Here is a 25,338-nt window from a genome sequence, read left to right on the forward strand (position 1 = left end):
CTTAGTGACCCCGTTGGGGGTTTTCTTGACGAGACATCATAGTGGTTGGCCATTTCCTTTTCCAGCTCATTTTACAGATAAGGAAATCTTGACCAGCCCAGGGTCAAACAGCTAGTCCGTGTCTGAGGCTGGATTTATACTAAGGGAGAGGAGTCTCAGAGACTCGAGGCCCAAATCTCAATCCACTGTATCCCCTAGTGCATCTCTGAAATGAGTGAAAATTTTAAATTATGTTAAATTCATTAAACGTGTAAAATTCACCATGTCCACATTCACATTCTCTAACCCTGCATTGTGCAGCATTTCTGGGAGCACCTTTGGCAATAATCTTGTCGAAAAGGCAACATCAAAATACACAGAATCACAGATTTTCCTTGAACTTTCTTTCATTTTATAGTCAGTTTCAATTATTTCCCAGACTACAATTCTGGGAGGCTTGAAAAGCTGAACTGAAATGCAGTTTGTCTGTAGGTTTTCTCAAAGGCCAAAGAAAAAATTGTGGTTGAACTGAAACAGTCTTAGAAACCACAACCAGAAAAGATCTGAGTGCCCCAAAGCCCGAGAGGCTTGTCTGCAAGGGGAAATGTCCTAATGAGCAGGAAAAGCAGATCCATGAGGGGCAGACTTGGGGGCTCAGTGGCTTCTAAACCAGAATGTTGCTAGGAGACAGCCTCGGGCTGGAAGGTGTTCCTGACAAGGATTTCCTTGTCTCCCTTGGTTGCCATCTTGACCATCAAGTACAGAAGATGAGAAGAGTTTCCCTCCAACACAGGAAGTTGTCTGTGATAACCTAAATCTTTACACCATTTTCTATTCAATATGATAAATGGGAATGAATAAAGGACAACTTTCTTGTAATTTTATTCAACAAAGCACAAGAATATATTCTGAGGAACAAAGAATAGATCAATTCTGTGGGGGAAAAGCTTCCCAACTAAAAGAAAAAATCAAGGTGTTGTGGGCATTACAGATGAGGCTTTAAGGCCTCCATGATGTGTAGAGCAGATTCCAGGCAACCGTCAAAGCTGGACCGAGTGAAGCCATCACCTCCACACACGAGCAAGGGGTTCTGATGAAGAGTCATCTGTCCCGGGCAGTTGGGGAAGGCCTTTGTCACCTGCCAAAATAGAGAATAGAGAAAAGGGAGAGGGTAAAGGTCATGCTACTGGGTCCCAAGTGGGCCAGAAATGAAGGCCTCTTGGTAATCCTAATTCCATATTTTTATTCAACCAACACTTCTTAAGTGTATACTCTATGCTGGGTGCCTGGGAGATAAAGATGAAATAAAATAACCCCACCAAGGATTCTCATGACATAATGCACCGTTCATTCATTCATTCACTCATTGCCTTTTATTCATGCTTAGATTTACCCCATCCTTAAACAGCCTTTATTTGATCCTGCCATCCCCTCAAGCTATCAATGTATCTCCCATGCCTTTCTGCCTCAATCAAAGCATAAGTTAAATGCCTACTCAATCTTATGGGGAGACCAACATGTAAATAATCCTCAAAGAGGAGGAGCCAATGTAGTTTATGAATAGGGGGTTAACACAATGAGGTTTGTGCTTTAGCATATACTGGAGAGGGGAAGAAACTTGAGGCAGACAGATCCAACAGCAGCAATTGCAAGGGTCTAAGGATGAGGTGACAGAAGTCTGTACCTAGGCTAAGGAAAGAAGAGGGTGTGTTCAGAGATGCTGCAGAGGTGAAATCTATGAGATGCTACAGAGGTGAAATTTATGGGAGATGGGAAAGGTGAAATTGACAAGAGATATTGCCAAGGTGAAATCTATTAAGAGATGCTGCAGAGGTGAAATCTACAAGAGATGCTACAGACCTGAAATCTGAGAGATGCTGCAGAAGTGAAATCTATGAGAGATGCTGCAGAGATGAAATCTCTGGGAGATAGGAAAGGTGAAATTGACAAGAGATATTGCCAAGGTGAAATCTATGAGATGCTGCAGAACTGAAATCTATGAGATGCTGCAGAAGTAAAATCTATGAGAGATGCTGCAGAAGTGAAATCTATGAGAAATGCTGCAGAGATGAAATCTATGAGAGATGCTGCAGAGATGAAATCTCTGGGAGATAGGAAAGGTGAAATTGACAAGAGATATTGCCAAGGTGAAATCTATGAGATGTTGCAGAACTGAAATCTATGAGATGCTGCAGAGGTGAAATCTATGAGAAATGCTGCAGAGATGAAATCTATGAGAGATGCTGCAGAGATGAAATCTATGAGATGCTGCAGAAGTGAAATCTATGAGATGCTGCAGAAGTGAAATCTATGAGATGCTGCAGAAGTGAAATCTATGAGAGATGCTGCCAAAGTGAAATCTATGAGAGATGCTGCAGAGATGAAATCTATGAGATGCTGCCAAAGTGAAATCTATGAGAGATGCTGCAGAGATGAAATCTATGAGATGCTGCAGAAGTGAAATCTATGAGAGATGCTGCCAAAGTGAAATCTATGAGAGATGCTGCAGAGATGAAATCTATGAGATGCTGCAGAGGTGAAATCTATGAGATGCTGCCAAAGTGAAATCTATGAGAGATGCTGCAGAGATGAAATCTATGAGATGCTGCAGAGGTGAAATCTATGAGATGCTGCAGAGATGAAATCTATGAGAGATGCTGCAGAGATGAAATCTATGAGATGCTGCCAAAGTGAAATCTATGAGAGATGCTGCAGAGATGAAATCTATGAGATGCTGCAGAAGTGAAATCTATGAGAGATGCTGCCAAAGTGAAATCTATGAGAGATGCTGCAGAGATGAAATCTATGAGATGCTGCAGAGGTGAAATCTATGATAGATGCTTTATCCTGAAGAGATCATAAAAGAGGGAAAAAGACCCACATGTGCAAAAAAGTTTGTAGTATTTTTATTAATTGTTTTTTCTGGTTATACATTGTATATTAACTTTTAAAATACAAAGTTCTTTATGAATCATGTTGGGAAAGCAAAAATAGAACAAAAGGGAAAAACTACGAGAAAAAAAGCGAAAAAGTACATATAGCATGTGTTGATTTACATTCAATCTTCATAATTCGATTTTTGGAAGCAGATGGTGTTTTCTATCCAAAGTTTATTGGAATTGCCTTGGATCACTGAACCATTGAGAAGAACCAAGTCATTTATAGCTGATCATCACACAATCTTGCTGTTACTGTGTAAAATGTATTTCTGGTTCTGCTTGTTTCACTCAGCATCAGTTCATGTAAATCTTTCTAGGCCTTTTTTTGAAATCAGTTTGCCCATTATTTTTATAGAACAATAATATTCTTTTACCTTCATATATTATAACTTATTCAGCCATTTCCAACTGATGGACATCTATTCATTTTCCAATTCTTTGCCACCACAAAAGGGCTGCTACAAATAGTTTTGCAAAATCCAAAAAAGGATGTGGGTCCTTTCCCCTTTTTTATGATCTCTTTAGGATACATTTCCAATAGACAAACTGTTGGATCAAAAGGCATGCACAATTTTATAGCCCTTTGGGTAGAGTTCCAAATTGCTTTCCAGAATGTTTGGATCATTTCACAATTCCACCAATGATGCATCAGTGTCCCAATTTTCCCACAGCTCATCCAACATTTATCATTATCCTTTCTTGTCATCTTAGCCAATCTGAGAGGTGTGAGGTGGTAGTTCAGACTTGTTTTAATTTGCATTTTTCTAATCAATAGTGATTTAGAGTATTTTTTCATATAACTATAGATGGCTTTAATTTCATCATCTGAAAACTGTCTGTTCATATTCTTTGACCAGTTATCAATTGGGGAATGACTCGTATTCTACTAAATTTGACAGAGCTTTTCATATATTTTAAAAATGAAGTCAGTGGCTACAAATATGTGTACTTCCCTTTTAATCTTGTGTTGGTTTTGGGTGAAACCTTTTTAATTTAATGTAATCAAAGTTGTCCATTTGGCATTTCATAATGTTCTCTAGTTCTTCTTTGGTTATAATTGTTTCAGGTTTGGTACTGCTGAGCCACCATCCTTTGTCTTCCCCCCCCCCCCCATTAATTCTCTTTATATTCTTGCCCTTTTGTTCTTCCAAATGAATTCTGTAATTATTTTTTCTAGCCCTATAAAATAATTTTTGGCAGTTTGATTAGTATGGTACTGAAGAAGTAGATCAATTTAGGTAGAATTATCATTTTTATTATATTGGTTTGGCCTATCCATGATTAATTGATACTTCCCCAATTGTTCAGATCTGACTTTATTTGTGTGAGAAGTGTTTTGTAATTGTGTTCACAATTGTGTTCCTGGGTTTGTTTGGGCTGGTAGACACCCAAATATTTTGTCTACAGTTACTTTAAATGGAATTTCTCTTTCTATCTTTCGCTGCTTGGCTTTGTCAGTAATATATGGAAACACTGTTGATTTTTGTGGGTTTATTTTATATCCTGCAACTTTGCTAAAGCTGTTAATTGTTTGAAGTAGGTTTTGAATGATTTTCTAGGATTCTCTAAGTATATCATCATCTCATCTGCAAAGAGTGATAGTTTTATCTCCTCATTGCTTATTTTAATATCCTTAATTTTCTTCTGGCTACAGCCAACATTTTTTGGGTACAATATTGAATGATAGTGGTGATAATGGGCATCCATGTTTCACCCCTGATTTCACTGGGAAGGCATCCTGTTTCTCTTCATTACAAATAATGCTTAGTGATGATTTTAGATAGATGCTGTGTGGGAGCTCTTTTTGTAGTGGCAAGGAACTGGAAATTGAATGGATGCCCTTCAGCAGTGGAATAGCTGAATAAGTTAAGATATATAAATATAAAGGAATATTTTTGTTCTGTAAGAAATTATGAGCAGGATGGAATTACATGTACTGATCCTAAGTGAAGTGATCAGAATCAAGAGAACATTGTACACGGCAACAACAAGGTTATGTGATGATCAAGATTATGTGATGGAAAGTCCCATCCATATCCAGAGCTAGAATTATGAAGACCGAATGTACCTTTTTTGTTGTTGTTTGTTCACTTGGTTTTTTTTTCCTTGTGTTTTTTTCTTTTTGATTTTTTTGCATAGCATGATGAGTATATTTAACTTGCTTACTGTCTTGGGGAGAGAGAAGGAGGCAGGAGAGAGAGAGAAAAATTTGGAACACAAGGTTTTGCAAAGGTGAATGTTGAAAACTATGAATATATTTAGAAAAATAAAATACTATCAAAATAAGTAAAAACCAAAAGAAAGAACATTTATCTTGCTTTTCCAAGCTTTGATCAGAGGAAGAGGCTCCATCTCTCTATTGCTGCCATAAGGAGTCCAGAGATGAAATGCGTCTAAATGATAGAAAACTTAGAAAAAATGCATCAGGCCAGCCCTGTGCCATCCCCTGGACTCCAGTCCACAAGTGGTGGTTATTCCCCCCCTCCAGGAAGCTCTGACTTTGTTGGTGGCCACTCATCCAGAAACCTCAACTATGTAAAACACATCAGAATATTTAGACAAATAGATCAGGCACAATTTACATTCAGAAATAAACAGAACGCAAAAATAGTGCATAGAAGTGAATGTGAGAAACCAGGGATCCAACTACTTTGCACACAAGAGCGTGCTCAGGATTTCCCAGAATTTCAGGACTCTTGGCTGTGTAGTCCAGCTCCTGACCCCAAGGAGGCCCCAACAAATGGTTGTTCTGTCAGCCTGAAGATGTCCTGGGATGGGGAATCTGTCCAATGGGCTGACAGAGGCCGGCGTCAGCACGTATGGGTTCTTGGGTAGTCTGTGTGGTTGCCCCTTGGGAGAGGGATAGAAATGCAGGAGATGGAGGGCAGGCTGACAACCTCATCCAGTGCCCCAGATGGGCCCATCCCTCCCAAAGCCACAGCTGCTCACGATAACACAGCCCTTGACCCTTGGCTTTCAACCCCAGAGATAAGCCGCAGACTGAAAACTGGGCTTGGAAGAGAGGTCAGATAAAGTGGCCTCTGGCTCCAGCCTTCCCTGCCAGGTTCTCCAGGGCTCTTTGAGGAACACTTGTGTTTTCTGTTTTCAGCTGGAAGACTTGGATCAGTGGCTTTGAGGCCCTTTCCAGCTCTAAAATTTGGTGTGACACAGTGGAAGGAATATACGGCTCGGAATCAGGTGATGTGAATTTGAATCCTGTCCCTGCCCCTTACTAAGGGTGGGACTCAGGCAAGACTTCACCCCAGTTTACTTTTTTGTAAAATGGCCATCTGTGTCAGCTCTATAGCTAGGACTCTCTGACCCACAAACACTTCCCCGGACATGGTTCTGTTTGCCAAGTAGCTGCACCTTTGGGCTCCTCTGGCCCAGCAGCCTTGCCCCCCGGCCTGACAGTGTCCCCAAGGCCCTGATCCTTCCTTCTCCTGGATGGTGTTCGCCAGATGGGCACGGCCCAGAGTAGAGAGATGCTGGTGTCCGGGGGTGTTTATGTGTTTGGAGAGAGGGAGGGATCTATCTCTGGAGAAGAACGGAGCCACAGGCTCAACAGTGTCGGCTCGGCTACCAGGAGCAGGCTCCCAAGTCAGGAAGAAGGATCAGGCAGGGCAGGGAGGCGCGGGGCAAACTCAACCTTTTAAAGAGTGCAGAACATGTCTTCTTATCATTGAGCCAGTTAAGTGGAAAATGTCCAGCGACCTGGCTCCCGCCGTCTCGGCACCCTGGCTCCCGCTGCCCGGCGCCCTGGCTCCTGATGCCCACTGGCCTAGCTCCTGCCACCTGGTGCCCTGGCTCCTGCTATCCCATGCCCTGGCTCCTGCCGCCCTGCGCCCTGGCTCCTGCTGCCCACTGTTTGAGGGTTGGGAGGGAATGGGATCCTTTACACTTAGCTCATCAGAACACAGTTTGCCATCTAGGCTGGCCTGGTGGCCACAAAGCCCCTGAGTCTAACGTGAAGTCCTTCCCAGGACCTTAACACCCTGAAGCAGTGGAAGAGGAGAAACAAAGGGAATTGAGGTCCTCCGCCCCTGGAAGGCTTTGCAGGGCAGAATGCAGAAGGAATAGTGTCCTCTCTTCTCAAAGTCTCCCAGCTTCACTTTTGAAAGGGAGTTTACAAGCAGCAGAAGGATTTCTGAATGGCCTGGACAGACTGACAAGAACTGATCCTGAGGGAAGTGAGCAGAACCAGGAGGTCCTTGTACATGGCAACAGCAAGACTATACAATGATCCATTCTGACGGACGGGGCTCTTCTCAACAAGGAGATGATTGAGACCAATTCCAGCCGACTTGTGAGCCATCTACATCCAGGGAGAGACTGTGGGGACTGAGTGTGGATCACAACACAGCATTCTCACTCTCTCTGTTGTTGTCGCTTGCATTTTGTGTTCTTTTTCCTTTTCTGATCTGATTTTTCTGGTGCAGCAAGATCCTTGTGGAAATATGTGCAGAAGAATTGCACATGTTTAACCTATGTTGGATTGCTTTTTGTCTAGGGGAGGGAGTGGGGGGAAAGGGAGGGAGAACAAAATTTGGACACAAAGTTTTGCAAGTATGAATATAGAAAATACTCTATGCATGTGTTTTGAAAATAAAAAGTTTTAATTAAAAAAATGAAAGGGATTTTAAAGTCCCCCTTCATGTTCCTGCCCCATCCGGGGATAGCCAGGCTTGCTGCTGTACAAGGGTCAGTGGAGGCCCTGAAAGCCTTCCTTGCCAGGGGCATGGGTGGGTGGACAGTCCAGTGGAGGCCGGTCAGGCCTTGCTAACTCCCACCCCCCCACTATGGGAAGGGTCAGAGGAGACCCCAGGTAAATCATTCCACTCCTTGTCTGGTTAATGAAGGGGAATCTCTTTTTTTGTCTGTAGGAAACTGGGCCTTGATTCCCAGATAGATACAAATCTCCAGTTCCTGAGACCCTGACAAATGGCCGCTGCTCCTCCTGATCAGCTGGGACCACGAGACAGGCAGTGAAGCCCAAGGGAAAGAGCCGGATCCAAGCCAGGAAGATGGTGGCCCAATAGCTCCTCTCACAAGACCAGAGGGATCGTGGGCAACACCAGGTACCTTTTAGAACATCAAGGCCGACCTTGTGAGGGCCGTAGGTCTGCTCCTCTCCCCAAGAGGAGGGTCCCATGCATCCTGGAAAGCTCTGGCAAGAAGAGAAGAGGGTCCTCCCACAGCCCTAAGCCTCTTGTGCCTGCCCCAGGCCTGGCAGCCTCACAGTCAGTGCCCACAGGGTTTCCACACTGATCTCTCCCTCTATTAAGGGATTCCCATCGGCCATGGGCTCTCTCCTTTCCTGGAGCCATCTTTAGGTCTCCTGGGTCAGGCCCTCAGGCCCACTTACCTGAGAGGGAAAACCCTTAGCCTTCCTTTCACCCTCACTGCAATCCCTATTTCTCTTTGGATTTGCAGTGACCTGTGGAAGCGATGCTCTGAGCTTGGGGTGACCATTAACTTGCCCATTTCCAGTATTGGTTAATGACCTTTCGCAGTTAATGTCATTATGACCTTCATGATGTCACCAAACATATAAGGGTTTTAGACTTCTAGAAAAGCTTTTCTAACCAGCATAATTTCACGGGCTCCTAACGATCTGGGGCGGGTGAGTCGGGGAGGGCGTCATGCTTTGCCAACGAGGAAAAGGAGAATGGGAAAGGGGGCCCACTCGCCGAGGGCCTGTCTAAACGCAGCCTCAAACCCTGGCTCCTGAATCCAGATGGGTCTCGGGTCCCTTCGGCAGTCTGGTGAAGACTATGGACCCCTCTTAGGATACTGTTTTTAAATGTATAAATTAAGATACTTATTATAGGATTATAATTGTACAGAAATAGAGTGATCAGAATGTCTTTAAAGCCCCCAAGAAGGGGGCCCTACTAGAGTTGGATATGGAGGGTGTGAGAGGTAGTGGGGAGTCCAGATTGACCCTTGGGGGGAGCCTGAGGGACTGGAGGAAGCATTGCCCTTTCTAATAACAGGGAAGTAAGAGGAAGGAGAAATTAGGCAGGAAGTTAGGATTTCTGTTTTAAACATGTTGAAAGGAACCTATAAGACCCCTCTGGCAAGAGGCCCTCAATGCTTTGCTTATAGCTTGAGAAAGAGGGGCCTCTCTCCCCAGGCAGTCCATGACCCTTGGGGACTCTCATAATTAGGAAAGAGCCTCTGTTTGCCTCCCCACGTCCTGCTGTCTGGGAGGGCGAAGGCCCTCAGCTTCTTCATGGGTGTAATGGGAGTCTGGAACTATCTGGCTCTTCTGGGTCTGAGGCCGATTCCGTGGTCCCAAAGGGGTGGAATGGATGAGGTATCGCTAGTCCCTCCCCAGCTGCAGGGGTCGGTCCCACAGCCTGCAAGCCTGCGAGTGCTGATGGACGGGCAGCTAGTGGGGGCCCTCCTCACCTGGGAGTATGTCCACCGGTGGCACGTGGTGCTGGTTGGCGTGGGCAGGCCTGGCAGGACGCCGCTCACCTGCTGCAGGATCATGTCCTGCACGTCCTCGATGTTCTTCTCCAAATTCTCCATCCCGAAGGAGGTGGTGGTGTGGATGACCACCGAGGGGCCCAAGTTGGCTGCATCTGCATGAGGGCAAGAACCAAAGGGGGACCCTTAGACGGACAGCTCAGAAGCCAGCACCCCCAACCCTGGGAGCAGCTCTGAGAAAGACACAGTTCAGTGGGAAGGTCCTGGAAGCCATGGGCAGAGCCCCCCAAACAGACTTCCCTCAGGAGTTTGCTAACAAGAGCCACGGTTTCACGTCTGAGTGCTGCTATTAAACATTATGTCTGCTAATTAATAATTATGAATGCTGTCTTCTTTGGGGTTTGCATTTTAATAACTGACATCACAAGCACTTCAATGTTTGGAAAATACTTTTCCAATAGTATCTTGCATGAGCCTTACAGCAACTAGGATGTAGGTGCTAATATTAGCCCTGGCTTAGAGATGAGAAAACTGAGGCACAGTGACACATCATGGACGTCCTTTGGATCCAGTCACCGAATGGGTATTGGGTGGACCTGATTATATAATTATCCGGCCCAAATCTCCCCCATTTTCTATAAGGGTGGCTCAAATCTGGGCTGTGGGACCTTGGACAAGAGACTCCCTATCATTTCCTTATTCCTAAAACAACTGATCCCAGAGGTATCTTCTGGCTCCACATTTATGATCCTAAGATCCTAAAGAATAATTTGCTAAAATTTAACCATGCTATGTCTGTAGCAATCCCCAATCTCATTGTTTAATAATTTTGTGCAAAAAAAGGAAATAGATTTCCTTGCAATGACCTACGGTCTAACTGAAACCCCATGGGCCTCCTTTTCTCACCATCCCTTTAATAAATTTTGCCAGATATTGAAATTAAGTTGTGCTTTTGGCAAATTTAACTTTCTTCTTCTTTTTTTTTATTGCGATAACCTTCTCCCCCCCACCTACTCCCCAATCTAGTCTTAATTTGCCTTTTCTCTCCAATAATGGTTCTGGAATCTCATCTGATAGCTTTTTCAGTTACAGGGGAGGTCTTTCACTTGGGCCAGGTGACTTGGCATAATCAAGCTTAGCTAATGGCTCTCTTTCCATCTGCCCACTTATCTGGACTTTCAATTCTCCATTAGCCATTTTTGTCCTTTCTAATAAAAAAGGACCTTCTCCTCTGCAGAGAAAATAGAAGCACTGTAAGAGTTGATTTACTTCCCCTTTTCTTGGTAGTGAATTATCATAAGTATCCCTCCGTCCCAAAGCAGGGGTTAGTCCTCCTTTTCCCAAAGTAGCTACTCACCCTTTCATACATTTCTGGTTTTTTTTTTTTTTTAGCTTTCCTGCACAAAGTTGTGTTCTCTTGACCCTGTTTTTATAGGACCTTTCTGCACACTTGTCTTCCTTCATGCATCACCAAACTTAACTTACAAATTTTAAATGAAAGGCACTTTTAAATCAAGATGGCAGAGTAAAAAGAACATTTTCCCACCCCACCCCACCTCCGAATCTCCCAATTTGCATAAAATTGAATTTTTACTTTTAAAAACTGAATCATATTGAATTCTGAACAGTGTAATAAGGAGTGAGTCATTAACCAGTCCAGGACAACTTAGAAGGACAGAAAGACAGGTTAGTGGCCCTGTGGTGGGGACTGGCAGCAAGGACTCTGTAATGGAAACACAGTGGCGGCAATATCAATGGCACGGTGTCGGGGGCAGCACTCAGTGCCCAGAGACAGCCCAAAGTCAGAAAGAGATCACAAGGTATCCTGTGTCAGCCCTGGGAATGGTCTGGGCACCATTTGGCAGCTTCATTGCCCATAAGCCCATTCCAGGGAGAGAAGAGTTGTGGCCATGAGAGAGAGAGACAGAGAGAGTAGTGTCCCCAGGAGAGCAGTCATCACATCTCCCTGGACCAGTGGAAGCAGTGAAAACTTGCAGACCACCAGAACTAGCTGTGAAAACAGCCTGACAACCTCCCTCCCCCTTCCCGGATAAGCAAAGCTTAGTTCCAACAGAAAGTTCAAAGTCAAGAAACAGATTGGAAAAATAAACAAACAACAAAAAAAGAAACTTATCCGTACAAATCTATTGTGGTAACAAAGAAACTCAAGACACAAACTCAGGAGAAAACAATGTCTTGAAACTTAGACATGCAAAACCTCCAAAATTGGATACAGGTTAAACGTAAATGCTTAGAAGAGATAAGGAAAGAGATTTTAAAAGAGCAAAAAAAAAAAAAAAGATTTAAAAATCAAATAAGAATGTTAGAGGAAATACTGGAAAAAGAAATGAAAGCAATGGAATAAAATTATAAAAAAATGAATAATAGTAATGTATAAATTAGCATTCATTAGTAATGAGATAATAGTAAAAGAAGCACAAAAATAATTAAGAAACTAATTGCTTTAAAATCATAATTGGCAAATGGCAAAAGAGGTATAAGACCTCTCTGAAGAAAATAGTTACTTAAAAATTAGTGTGGGTTGAGTGGAACCTAATGACTCTATGGGATTGAGAAACAATAAGACATAGTCAAAATAATAAAGAATATAGAAAAAATGTGAAGTATCTCATCAGAAAAACAATTGATCTGAAAAACAGATCAAGGAGAAATAATTTAAGAATGCTGTGTTACAAGAAAACCACAATAAAAAAGGAACCTGGACGTGATATTTCAAGAAATATTTCAAAAAGAAAACCTCCCAGATATCTTAGAATCAGAAGACAATATAGAAATTCAAAGAATTCAACAATTACTTTCCGAGATACCAAAATGAAAACTCGCAGGAATATTATAGTCAAAGTCTATCTAGTTTCTGGGTCAAGGAGAAAGTACTGAAAATAGTCAGAAAGGAATAATCCAAATATTGTGGAGCCATAGTTGGGTGATATTCTGGAAGGCAAAAGATCTAGAATTATAACTAAGAATGACTTACCCAGCAAAACACTATAACCCTCTGGGGGAAAAATGAATATTTAATGAAATAAAGGACTTCCAAGAATTTCTAATGAAAAGACGAGTCAAGTAGAAGATTTGACATTTAAACATAAGATTCAAGACAAGAATAAAAAAAGGAAATATAAAAAAAAATCAGAAAGAATTTAATAAGTTAAATTGCTTACATTACTATATGGGAAGATGATACATGTAATTCCTATGAACTTTATCATTATTAGGGCAGGTAGAAGAAGGCTACATAGACAGAAGGCTTTGGGTGTAAATCATTTATACTGGAATGATTTCAAAGAAATAGAAAACTGAAAATAAGAAGGATGTACTGGAAGAAGGGAAGAGAAGAATGAAGAAAATTATCTCTTATGTAAGAGACATGCAAATAAGAGTTCTTACTATGGGAAGGGAAACAGAATGGGGGAATGATCAACACTTGAGTGTTATTCTCATCTGAACCACACACAAAGTTTAGGTATAGAAATTAACCTTACCCAGTGGAGAAGAGGCAGAGAAAGGAGGAGGTGCGAAAAGAAGGAAAAATTAAAGAAAGCAGTGGTCAGAAGCAAAACAGACTTTAAAAAAGATACAAAGGTTAACAAAAAAATAAGGATAAAGAGAAAAGAATAGGATGGAGGGAAACACACAGTGATCATAACAAAAATGTATTCCTGTTTCCTAAAACGAAAGCAAACAACAGAGGGGATTGGAAATCAGAATCCAACAATATTTTATTTATAAGAGAGACACTTGAAACAGAAAAACATATATAGAGTTAAAATAAGGAAATGGAGCAGAACCTATTATGCTTCAGCTGAAGGAAAAGAGGCAAGAGTAGAGACCACAATTTCAGACAAAGCAATAGCAAAAAGGGACAATGAATTAATATCAATATTAAACATATATGTTTCAAATTGCATAACATCTAAATTCTTAAAATGAAAAGTTAAATGAATTGTAAGGAGGAAATAGTAAAACTATACCAATGGGGGGCTCTAATTTTCCCTTTCAGACCTAGATAAATCTAATCATAAAATAAATAAGAAAGAAGTTAAGGAGATAAACAGAATTTAAGTAAAGTTAGATATGATACCCTTCTGGAGAATACCTAATGGGCAAAGGAAGCAGTATATCTTCTTCTCCACTTTACAGATGAGAAAACTTGAGGATGATGAAGGTTGGGTGGTTTGGCTGATATATGTCTGAAGCTAGATTTGAACTCAGGTCTTCCTGATTCCTGTCTAAGAAAGCTATGTAATACACTGAATAGAGTATTGGCTTGGAGCTTGGATGATCTGAGTTCAGGTTCTACCTCAGAAACTTATTAGCTGTGTAACCCTGGGAAGTTCACTTAACTCCTATTTGTCTTTATTCCTTATTTGCAAAATAGAGACCATTGGAGAAGGAAATATCAAGTTTGCAAAGAAAACTCCATGGACAAAATCCATAGGATCATGTAGAGTTGGACATCAAATTAAGCTCTCTCCTAAACCACCCCAAATTCTTATAAATAATGATTCTAAACAAATTTTAAAGTGTCAAAACATGCACAAAGATGGAGTAGAACAATTTTCTGGCCAAAGACAATTTAGCAAGTCAGCAGAAAAAGTCCATGGCACCAGGGTGGAAATATAGAGTGCAGTCCTAACATAGTCTGCACCAGCATAGCCTTGCCCCTGACTCCTCCCAGACACCAGCAGAGCCAGAATGGGTCCAGAGATCACTGAATCAGCAATAGCACTGGTGGTTTCTGGGCCTCTCAGACCAGAGACCCCAAAGTGACTAGGAAGGTCAGCAGGAAAGGTTTGTCAGTGGGGTGAGAGGGCCTTGGGAAACCAGCAAACCAAGAGGTATGGGTAGCAATGGGGGCAGCTTCCAGAGGCCTTGGCTCAAAGGACTCTGTTGCTTTAGCACACTAGATATTACAGCTACAAGGGGGTGGGGACAAGAGGACTTATGGTTAGATTCCTAGCAGGATTTCTGAAAACAGTTGCACAAAACTGAAATTTGGCACAAGGCACCTTTTACCCTTCACATCAAAAACAGTGCCCAATTTAACAAAGATTTAAAGGCTGGGGAAATGGGCAGACAACAAAAAAAGGTTCTGACCATAGAAAGTTCCTATGGTGTCAAGGAAGATCAAAACACACACTAAGAAGAAGAGAATAAAGGCAAAACTCCTACATCCAAATACTCCAAGAAAATAAGAATGGGTCCCAGGCTATGGAAGAGCTCAAAAGGGATTTTGAAAATCAAGTACAAGCAATAGAGGAAAAATTAGGAGGAAAATTAAGAAGGGTGCAAAAGGAAAGGCAAAGAGGTGACAAAGAAAAGAATGCCTTAAAAAGCAAAATTGGACAAATGGGAAATAAGGTACATAAGCTCATTGAGAAAATAATTCCTTAAAAATTAGAATTCAGCAAATGGAAGCTAATGACTATGATAAACCAAGAAACAATACAACAAAACCAAAAGAATAAAAAAAACCCAGAAAAAAGTCAAGTATATCACTGGAAAAACAATTTATCTGGAAAATAGATCCAGGAGAGATAACTTAAAAATTATTGGTCTACATTAAAGTCAAGATCAAAAAAGGAACCTGGACATTATATTTTAAGAAATTATCAAGGAAAAGTATTATAATATTGTAGGGTAAAATAGAAATTGAGAGACTCCACTGGTTACCTCCTGAAAAAGAGCCCCAAATTAAAACTCACAGGAATATTATAGCCAAATTCTGGAACTGCCAGGCCAAGGAGAAATTATTACAAGAATTCAGAAAGAAACAATTCAAGTATAGCTAGGCCACAGTGAATATAACACAAGAGTTAACAACTTCTACATTAAAGAGCCAGAGAGCTTGGAATATGATATTCCAGAGAGCAATGGAACTAGGGTTACAATCAAGCAAAACTGAATATAATCCTGCAGGGGAAATGGTGGAAATTCAATGAAATAGAAAACTTTCAAGCATTTGTGATAAAAAGACAAGAGCTGAATAGAAAATTTAATTTTTAAATCCAGGATGCAGGAGAAACATAAAGAGCAATCAAGAAAGGGATAACATAGTAAGTTACTTGTAACTCATAAAACCTTTCTCATTATTATGGAAAGTAAAAGGATACACACACACACACACACACACACACACACACACACACACATATATATATATATATATATATATATATATATATATATATATATATAAAACTCCCCATTGAACTAATAAATAAAACTAGGAGCAGGAGATTTTTAAAATCATAAAACAGATAAACTATTGGTTAATTTGATTAAAATTTGATTTGTGTGCATGTGTGTGTGTGTGTGTGTGTGTGTGTATGTATGTATACATGTATAGACAGAGGTCAGAGCTGAACATGAAGGGATAATATCTAAAATAGAATTAAGGGGTGAGAAATGAATATACTGGGAGAAAGGGAAAAGAAGAAGCGGAATGGCACAAATTATCTCTTAAAAGAGACAAGAAGAAGCTTTTATAGTGGAGGGAAAGAGAGGGAGGGAAGGGAGAGTAAGTGAACCATACTTTCATCAGAATTGACTTAAAAAGGAAATAACGTACACACTCAATTTGGGTATAGAAATCTATCTTATCCTTTAAAAAAGTAGGAAGGGAAGGGGATACAGGAAGGGGGAAAGGTGCTAGAGGAGAGGGCATATTAGGGGAAAAGATGATCATTAGCCAAAAATTTTTGAGGAGGGTCAGGATGAAAGGAAAAAAAGAATAGAATTAACAGGGGGAAATACAATTAGCAATAGTAATTGGGAAAAGAATTTTGAAGCAAGTTTCTCTGATGAAGGCCTTATTTCTCAAATGTATAGGAAACAGTCAAATTTATATTAAAAAAATTCATTTCCCAAATGATAAATGATCAAAAGATATGAACTATGCCCAAAGGGCTATAAAATAATGTATATCCTTTGATTTAACAATATTATTACTAGGCAGGAATCCCACGAAAGATTTTTAAAAAAGGAAAAGGACCCATATGTATAAAAGAATTTAAAGCAGCTCTCTTCCCATGGCAAAAAAATTGGAAATTGAAAGGATGTCCATTAATTGAGGAATGGCTGAATAAACTGTGGTATGTGACTGTGATGGAATACTATTTTTTTCTGTGGGAAATGATGAGCAGAATGCTCTCAGAAAAACCTGGAAAGTCCTCCATGAACTCAAACAAAGTGAAATGCAATATATTTCTATAAAAGTCATGTTGTGAAAGAAAACATAGATCTCCCTGCCCCCCCCCCAAAGAAATCATCAAGAAAAAAAGTTTAAAAAAGTATACTTCAATCTGTATTCAGATACATCAGTTCTTTCTCTGCATATGGATAGCATTTTTCATTAAAAGTCCTTCAGAATAGACATGGAACATTGCTATTACTTTGTATACAGTATGTTTTGCATAACTTCAAAGTGCCTTCTTAATGAGGGCTGAGAGTGAGGAGGAAGGCAGAGAACCTGGAACTCAACAGTTTTAAAAATAAATGTTAAAAATTATTTTAAATGCAATAGGGTTAATGTTAAATAGAAAAATTAATTTGATAGACTTGGGATGGAAAATGCCATCTGCATCCAGAGAGATAATCAAGGAGAGTGAGTGTGGATCAAAACATACTATTTTCATCTTTTATTTATTTATTTTGGTTTTTCTTTCTTGTGGCTTTTCCCTTTTGCTCTGAACTTTCTTTGATAACATAACTAATATGGAAATGTTTAAAATGACTGTACATGTATAGCTTATATCAGATTACTTGTTGTCTTGAGGAGGGAAGAGGTAAAAGAAGGAGGGTTTAGAACATTTGGAACGCAAAATCTTATAGAAATGAATGTTGAAAACTATCTTTACATGTAATTGGAAAAATAAAATACTACTGAGATAAAAAAGAATAGATTAATAAATTGAGCATGTACTAAAAAAAGAAGAAAAAAGAGCAAATTAAAAAATTATCACTTAAACGCAAAATAGATTAATAAAATTGAAAGTTAAAACCTTCCATTGAAATAATAAATACAAGAGGAGCTAGTTTTATGAAAACAATCATAAAACAGATAAACCATTGGTTAATTTAATTGAAAAATCCAAAGAACAAATTATCAACATAAGAAGGAATATGAAATGAAATGAATGAATTAAAATTAAGTTAAAGCAAAATCTTAAGAGCTGTTTTGCCCAATTACATGCTAATAAAACTGGTAATCTAAATGAAATGCATATTTACAAAAACTATAAATTGCCCTTTAAAAAAAACAGGATATTTACATTATCCTATCTTAGAAAAAGAAATCAAATAAGTCATAAACAAACTCCCTAAGGGAAACAAACTCTCTAAGGGGAACAAACTCTTTAAGGGGAACAACAAGCAAATTTTCCCAACCATTTAAAACAATGAATTCCAATACTATGTAAAGTATTTGAAAAAAATAGGTAAATTAAACTAAATTCCTTCTCTGACATAAATATGGTTTTGATACTCATACAATAGATGATGTAGTAGAGTATTAGCTCCAGAGTCAGGAAGACCAGAGTTCAAATGTGACTTCAAATACTAACTGAATAGTCATGGACAAGTCATTTAAATTCTTTCTGTTCAGTTTCCTCATCTATACGATGGGGATAAAATAGCACCTACATCTCAGCATTGTTGAGTGGGCTTCAAATGAGATAATAATCGTAAGCACAGTGTCTGGCACATGTAAGCGCTGGAAAAGTGAAAACTGGGACACTATCTCACTGTTGTTGAAGCTGTGAATGGTCCAACCATTCTGGAGAACAATTTGGAACCAAGTCTAATGGGCTGTAAAACTAGCTTTTGGTCTAGCAATGCCACTTCTAGATCTGTATCTGAAAGAGATCAAAGGAAAAGGAGAAGGATCTATATGTACAAAAACACTGATAGTGGCTGTTTTTGTGGTGGCAAAGAAATGGAAATCGAAGGGATGCTCATCAATTGAGGAATGGATGAACAAGCTGTGGTATGCGATTGTGATGGGATACTATTGTGCTTTAAGAAATGAGCAGAATGGTTTCAGAAAAACCTGGGATGACTTATATGAACTGATGCAAAGTGAACAGAGAATCAGGAGTACGTTGTGTCCCAGTAACGGCAATACTGTAAGGATGATTAACCATGAAAAATTTTGCTACTCTGATCAAGACAATGATCCAATCCAATTCCAAATGTCCCATGATGAAAAAAAACTATCTACCTCTAGAGAGAGAACTGATAACTTGGGGATACAAATTGAAACATTTTTCCACTTTTTTCTTTTCTTTTCTTCCTCTTCCCCGCCCCCCCCCCAACATAGCTGATGTAGAAATATATTTTATATGACTTCACAAGTGTAATGGATATCATAATTTCTTGCATTCTCAATGGCTGGAGGGAGAGAGAGAATTTGGAACTCAAAATAAAATCAAAGGCATTTTAAGAGCCATGTGAACAATCTTATGAATTATTTCTCTTTCTGTCTTAAGAATCTAATTCTTAGAGCTTTTAGTCTTTACTGGGATGATTTCTCCATAGGATTCCATCTGTTTTTCCAATGAATATTTGAAGTCTGCTCTCCCTAAATCTAGGGTACATTTCAGGATGTGCCCACCTTCCTAGTTCATTATAAATTCTAGGATGGACTGATCACTTTCTCCTCAGGTTCCTGTTATTTTTACCCAATCAATTTGTTTTAAAATTAGTTAAGAATCAACTGTAGAAGAAAATTTCTTTCTCTGGTTATACTATGTTTTGTAAAATGAAATTATCATTAAGAAAGTCGAGAAGGTATAAGAGTTGGTCTGCTTTTTACACATACACAGAAGAGGAGGTGGGGAAAAAGAGAGAGAGAGAGAGAGAGAGAGAGAGAGAGAGAGAGACAGAGAGAGAGAGAGAGCTCCTCAACAGATGTTAAAGTAATTGAAGTTTCCCATCATTATTATATCAGGCCTCCATGCCAGGTCTGTGCTGTTTTCCAAAATCTTCATCTACACAGACTGTCTACACAGGCAGTCTATACTGTATATATTGTAGATCTTTTACTCTCTCAGGAAATTAAGCATCATCCAGGTGTGTTCTGATAGGCTTCCTCCCTCTGGCTTTTGACTTTTTTCCTAAGTCAGTGATACTTATACAATGATTCACCTCTTCCTCATTTTTCTTACATTATTCCTTTTGTATAAGGAATGGGCTTCCAAACCTACTTTTCCAGAGCCCTTTTCCCCTCCCAGGAACCTTTTGAAAGTGATAACAATAAAGTGAAATTTCCTTCTTGGGTCTGTTTCTAGTTTATTTTCCTTGTGATATGTACCTTGTGTTCCCTATACCTTATCATTTCAACAGCCAGAGAGACACGTGGGCAAGGGGAGGCATTGCTGATGAAGGAAAAAGATGGATCTATCCGAGCCACAGCGGGGAGGGAGAAATGCCTGGAAATTGCTCTGGGGACAAGTCGGCTAGTTTGCTTGGCACGTGGGGCATGGTGTGGCAAAGTATTAATGGAAGGTAAATACAAAGTCAGTCTGGCATCAAAGAAGAGAAAGCCTTGAATACCGGGCTGAAGGGTTTGGATTTTACCCAGGAAACAATTAGCTTCTGAGCAGGGGAATGAGACAATCAGAGCTGGGCACTAAGGAAATAAATCTGGCAGCCGTGTGTAGGACGGTTTGGGGGTGGGGAGGGTGTCGAGAACAGAGCTGGGGAAACCCAGTTTGGGGATTATGGAAGAAGTTTGGTGGAGTGATGATAATTAGGGCCTGGCCTAGGGTGGTGGGAGTGGAAACAAAGGAACAGGAGTCAAATCTAAGGGCTTGGCAGCTGATCCAGAGGGGGAGGATGGCAGAGGGAGGAGCCCAAGATATCAGAGATCTCATGCTTGGACTATGGGTGTTATGAAGATGGTTGTTTTGGGAATAGACAGAAATAGAATCAGATGGGGAGATGGTTTTGATGAGGAAGCTCATGAGTTCCGTTTCAGACGTGATGAGTTTGACAAATGAAAAACATGGAGAACACAGCCATTTAAGTGGTTAGTTATTCCCAAGTCACATGTAAAACTGAGGCCCAAAGTAGTAAATTGAAAAGGAAATTTCCCCTGCTTAAAGAAAAAGCCTTTATTTGGAAAACTAAGGCTTTAGAGAAAGCAGCTATGAGATGGGTAAAAGATGAAATGACTGAGGAAACAAAGCTTTGATCTTCCAACCATATCAACTTAGTAAACAATGCATGGCGATTGCCCAATAAACGGGACCAGACCTCTTCAGCTGAGGTCTGCACCTCCGAATGCAGGGAGAAAGACAGACTTTAATACCCAAAATCAATTAGTCAACTAAGGATAATCAGTTAAAAAGAAATAATACAGTATTAGGTAATCGGGTTTCTAATTAGATGAAAGATTAGGGGCTTTCCAGGTGAGGAGAGAAGTAGCAAAAAGGTGCAATTCTCAGAAATTAGAAGAGGAAGTGTCCTACTTCCCCCAATATCTGTGAACACTCAAAGGAACATGGAAACAATAACTGATCAATCAGTATGGGATCAGAGTTCAGAAAAGACATAGGAGTTGCTTGAGATGTGTTATTGTTTTCTCACAATCTTTGGATCTATCTGAGTTTCTGATCAGCATAACCTCGATCCTTGGCTAAAGGTCTCTAAGCAGTAGATGGGGTGGTCCAGTTTCCCAGACATTCAGGGCTGGGTTCAAACAATATAATAAGGTTTTCTCCTAATTCCCACAATTGAATAATTGAACTAGATCCATCATTGAATAAAAAGGGAACTAAGCTAGCTCTAGAATTGAGTCACAAGATGGAGTCAGTCTGGTTCAGTTAATTCCCACAATTAACCACTTGCTGTCTTAATCCCCTCAATTCCCTCAGATGAAATCTTGAGCAACTGTCTTAACTCATGGTGGTTTTAAAGAACAAATGACAAAACATACTTCGTGTTCATCAAAAGATGGAGGATTATGGGAGTAGAATGTCATACATACAATCAGACATGGGTGCTGTGTTGGTCAGTTATATTGGACTCTCTTTGTTATGAGGGAGGGCTCGTGGGGAAGATGGGTTATTTCATATTATTATTAAATAAAACAAATCATCAGTGATATTTACTCACATATGCTTTTTAATAAAATGAAAAAAATAAAAAAAAATTAAATAAATTTTAAATAAAAAAAATAAAAATTTAAAAATATTTAAATAAATAAATAAATTTTAAATAAACAAATATTTTAAAATAAATAAATAAATAAATAAGGACATTTCAGAACAGCCTGCTAGAGTCTGTAACCATTTAGTTTCATGGACCACAGATCTTGCAGTTGCAGCCATAGCTAACATTATTAGTTGAAAATTTCCAAAGCCCTTTACAAATACTATTTCATTATACACTTACAAAAATGCAGGGATATTGGTACCATTATTATCTCCTTTTTACAGATGAGGAAACTGAGGGCAGATAGAAGTTAAGTGTCTTGTCCAGGGTCACATAGTTAGCAAGGATATGAGGCCAGAATGATGAATTAGAAGAAAATAGAAAAATCTGCTCAAGAAGTTAGAGAGGAAGATGGCATATTTTGGCAAGATATCCACCAAACAGCAGCAGCAACAACAACAACAATAATAACAATACCCCCCCAAAAAAACCACCCCAAGATTCTAACTCTTAAATAAAACTGTCATAAGAGCAGCTGGCTTAATTAATGCAGACTTCTCAAATCTGAACACATGACCTCATGCGATATTCCAATTTTCGAGAGGTAATTAAAAGAGATTAATGAGGGCCATAGAAAGACAGATTAAAAATTAATTGGGAACTAAATAGTCTAATCCTAAAGAAGAAGTGGGTCAAAGAACAATTCATAGAAACAGCCAATAATTTCATTTGTAAAGAGAATGACAATAATGAGACAACATGCCATAATTTATGGAATGTAACCAAAGCGGTACTTAGAGGGAAATTTGTATCTTTAAATGCTGACATCAATAAAAATAGATAAAGAAGAAATCAATGAATTGTGCATGCAACTAAAAAAAAAACCTAGAAAAAGAACAAATTTAAAAATCTCCAATTAAGCACCACATTGGGAACCCTGAAAAACTGAAGGCAAAATTAATAAAATTGAAAGAACACTATTGGAGTAATAAATAAAAGTAGGAACTTGGTTTACCAAAAAACTCAGTAAAATAGATAAACAAACCATTGGTTGATTTGATTAAAAAAGGGAAAGAAGAAAACTAAACGAAGCATTTTGCTCAATTTTATGCCAATAAATCTGACAATTTAAACAATGAATATTTATAAAAATATAAATTTCCCAGGTTAACATAAGTGGAAATGGAGTATTTAAATAATCTCATCTTCGAAAAAAATGAACAAGCTATAAGTGAGTTCCCTAAGAAAAAATCCCCAGGGCCAGATGGGTTCACAAGCAAAATCTACCAAATATTTAAAGAATAATTAATCCCAATACTATATTTGAAAAAATAGTGAAAGAGTACAACCAAATTCCTTTTATTTCACAAATGAATTTGTGAATCACAAATACTTGTGATTTTATTCCTGCCAAAAAAAAAATCTAGGAACTCTGCGGACAAAATTACACAATGCTTTTCACATAAATGAACGCAGATCTAAACAATTGGGAAAATATTAATTGCTCATGGATAGACCAAGAAAACAAAAATGACAATTCTTCCTTAATTAATCCACTTATTCAGTGTTGTACCAAATTACCAAAAATTATTTTATAGAGCTAGAAAAAACTTCCCTAATGAATATTGATGCAAAATTTTAAATAAGGAGATTATAGCAATATATTGTCAAGGATCAAACACTATGAACAGGTGGGATTTATGCCAGGAATAAAAGGCTGATTCAATATTAGGAAAACTAACAGCATAATTGACCATATCAACAACAAAACCAACAGAAATCATATAATTGTCTCAATAGATGCTGAAAAAGTTTTTGAAAAAACGCAACACCTATTCCTATTAAAACACTAAAAGAGCATAAGAATAAATGGAGATTCTCTTAAAATCATTAATAATTGTCTAAAACCAACAGGAGGTATTATTTGTAATGGGAATAAGCTAGAAGCTTTTTCAATAAGATTGAGTGAAGCAAGGATGACCATTATCACCATCATTATCCAATTATGTTCCAGAAATGTTAGTTACAACAATTGGACAAGAAAAAAATGAAGGAAATAGAATAAGCATTGAGGAAACAAAACTATCAGTCTTGGCAGATGATATGATGGTACACGTGGAGAATCCTAGAGAACCAACTAAAAAACCTTCTTGAAATAATAAGTTTAGTAAAGTTGCAGGATATAAAAGAAATGCACACAAATCATCAGCATTTCAATATACTATCAACAAAACCCAGATGGAAGATATAGAAAGAAAAATCACATTTATAATGACTGAAAACAAGATAAAATACTTGTGATTTTATGCCTGCCAAAAAAAATCTAGGAATTCTGTGAACAAAATTACACAATGCTTTTCACATAAATAAACTCAGATCTAAACAATTGGAAAAATGTTAAGTGCTCATGGATAGGCCAAGTCAAGAAAACAAAATGATAATTCTTCCTTAATTAATCCACTTATTCAGTGCTGTACCAAATTACCAAAAATTATTTTATAGAGCTAGAAAAAAATTACAAAATTCATCTGGAAGAACAAAGGGTCAAGAATATCAAGGGAATCATAGAAAAAATGTACAAAGCAAGGTAAGATTGCAATGAACTGCAAATTAATAATGATCAATTGTTTTATATATAATCGAGATAAAATTCAAATTGTTTAAAATAAATAAATATCATATATCTTTAAAAAAGAAAAAGAGATTACTTAATCTTTTGGAAGAGTGGGCACTCCAGGAGTCTGAATTCTATCCCTTGTCCATTTTACCAGGGAGAAATTTAAGCGCTGGGGAAAGAAGCACTGTCTGGGAAGCAGGGAACAAAGGCTGACTCCTTCTTGAGCAGCTCAGCCTTCTGTTTGTGAGAGACAGAGTGGATAGAGGATGGATACAGTGGGCCTTGAAGTCAGGAAGAAGGGGGTCAAGGCCTGCTTTTCATTCCCCCTGGCCATGGGACCCCGGGACAGTCGGTTAACCTTTCGGTATTCTAGCCTACTCTCTGACTGCAGGGTGCATGTAGGGAAGGTCCCTGGGAGTTTCCTATATCAATAAGAAATAGGATAAGCTCCAAGAGCAGCCGAGGGGATCTGGAATCATGTTCCCTACCATCCCTGAGCTCTGTCAGTCCAAAGAAGGGGGAGACTTGTGCTGATGAGCCTGAAGGTCTCCATCCATAATTAGTTGGATCATCACATGATGGACTTTTAAAAAATTAAAAAAAAAAAAAAAGCAGTCCTCCCATGAAAAGGATTTTTATCTATTTATTTTTGGCCTCCTCTCATGGGCGTAGCATACTGACTTGTGTACTCATTGCCCATGGGGTAAACATTGAAAACAGCTGAGGCGGGTAGGTCCAGGGATTTGCGTTTTCAAATTCTGAGCAGGATGTTTTAAAACAGATGCCCATGTAGATGCCTGGCTCTGTCGTGCTTTAAGATGCACAGATAGAATATGTTCTGTAAACAAGGCCGTGGAAATCTCCTCTCCAGAGATAAACACATCTGCAAATCCCAAGCAGTGTGCGCCCACAGACTCAAAGGCACAGTTGGCTGAAGACAAACTGAGGGTCCCGTCCCACCCAAGCTATTGGGCTTGGACGGAGGTGTTTTGCCACAGGCTCTTAACACACAGTAAACACAAGAAAATTTAACCAAACAGAGGAAATAATCTGACATAAACAATGGAAAAATTGCTCCTGGAGGCTCATGCTCAGCCTTCTGCAAGAAACTGAGAAGGTGAATGTTAGCATTCAAGTGTAATCCAGTTGGTCCAAAGAATACCTCTCCTTTGTCTGCAGTGGGGTCGTGGG

At 39.1% G+C, this 25,338-nt stretch overlaps 1 protein-coding gene across 2 annotated transcripts in view; it reads right to left on the reverse strand.

Annotated features, from left to right (window-relative positions):
• Positions 1–837: 837 nt before the first annotated feature.
• The window catches only part of RNLS (renalase, FAD dependent amine oxidase), a 163,391-nt gene continuing 138,890 nt past the window's right edge, over positions 838–25,338 (reverse strand). For both annotated transcript variants that reach the window (XM_031956986.1, XM_003758901.4), the window contains 2 exons: positions 9,333–9,508; positions 838–1,117 (listed from right to left, as the gene is read on the reverse strand). In XM_031956986.1, the coding sequence (XP_031812846.1) occupies positions 965–1,117; positions 9,333–9,508 (329 nt within the window). In that variant the 3' untranslated portion in view covers positions 838–964. The remainder of the gene's footprint in view (positions 1,118–9,332; positions 9,509–25,338) is intronic.

Source organism: Sarcophilus harrisii, chromosome 2 (assembly GCF_902635505.1).
Source record: "Sarcophilus harrisii chromosome 2, mSarHar1.11, whole genome shotgun sequence".
NCBI classification, from domain to species: domain Eukaryota; kingdom Metazoa; phylum Chordata; class Mammalia; order Dasyuromorphia; family Dasyuridae; genus Sarcophilus; species Sarcophilus harrisii.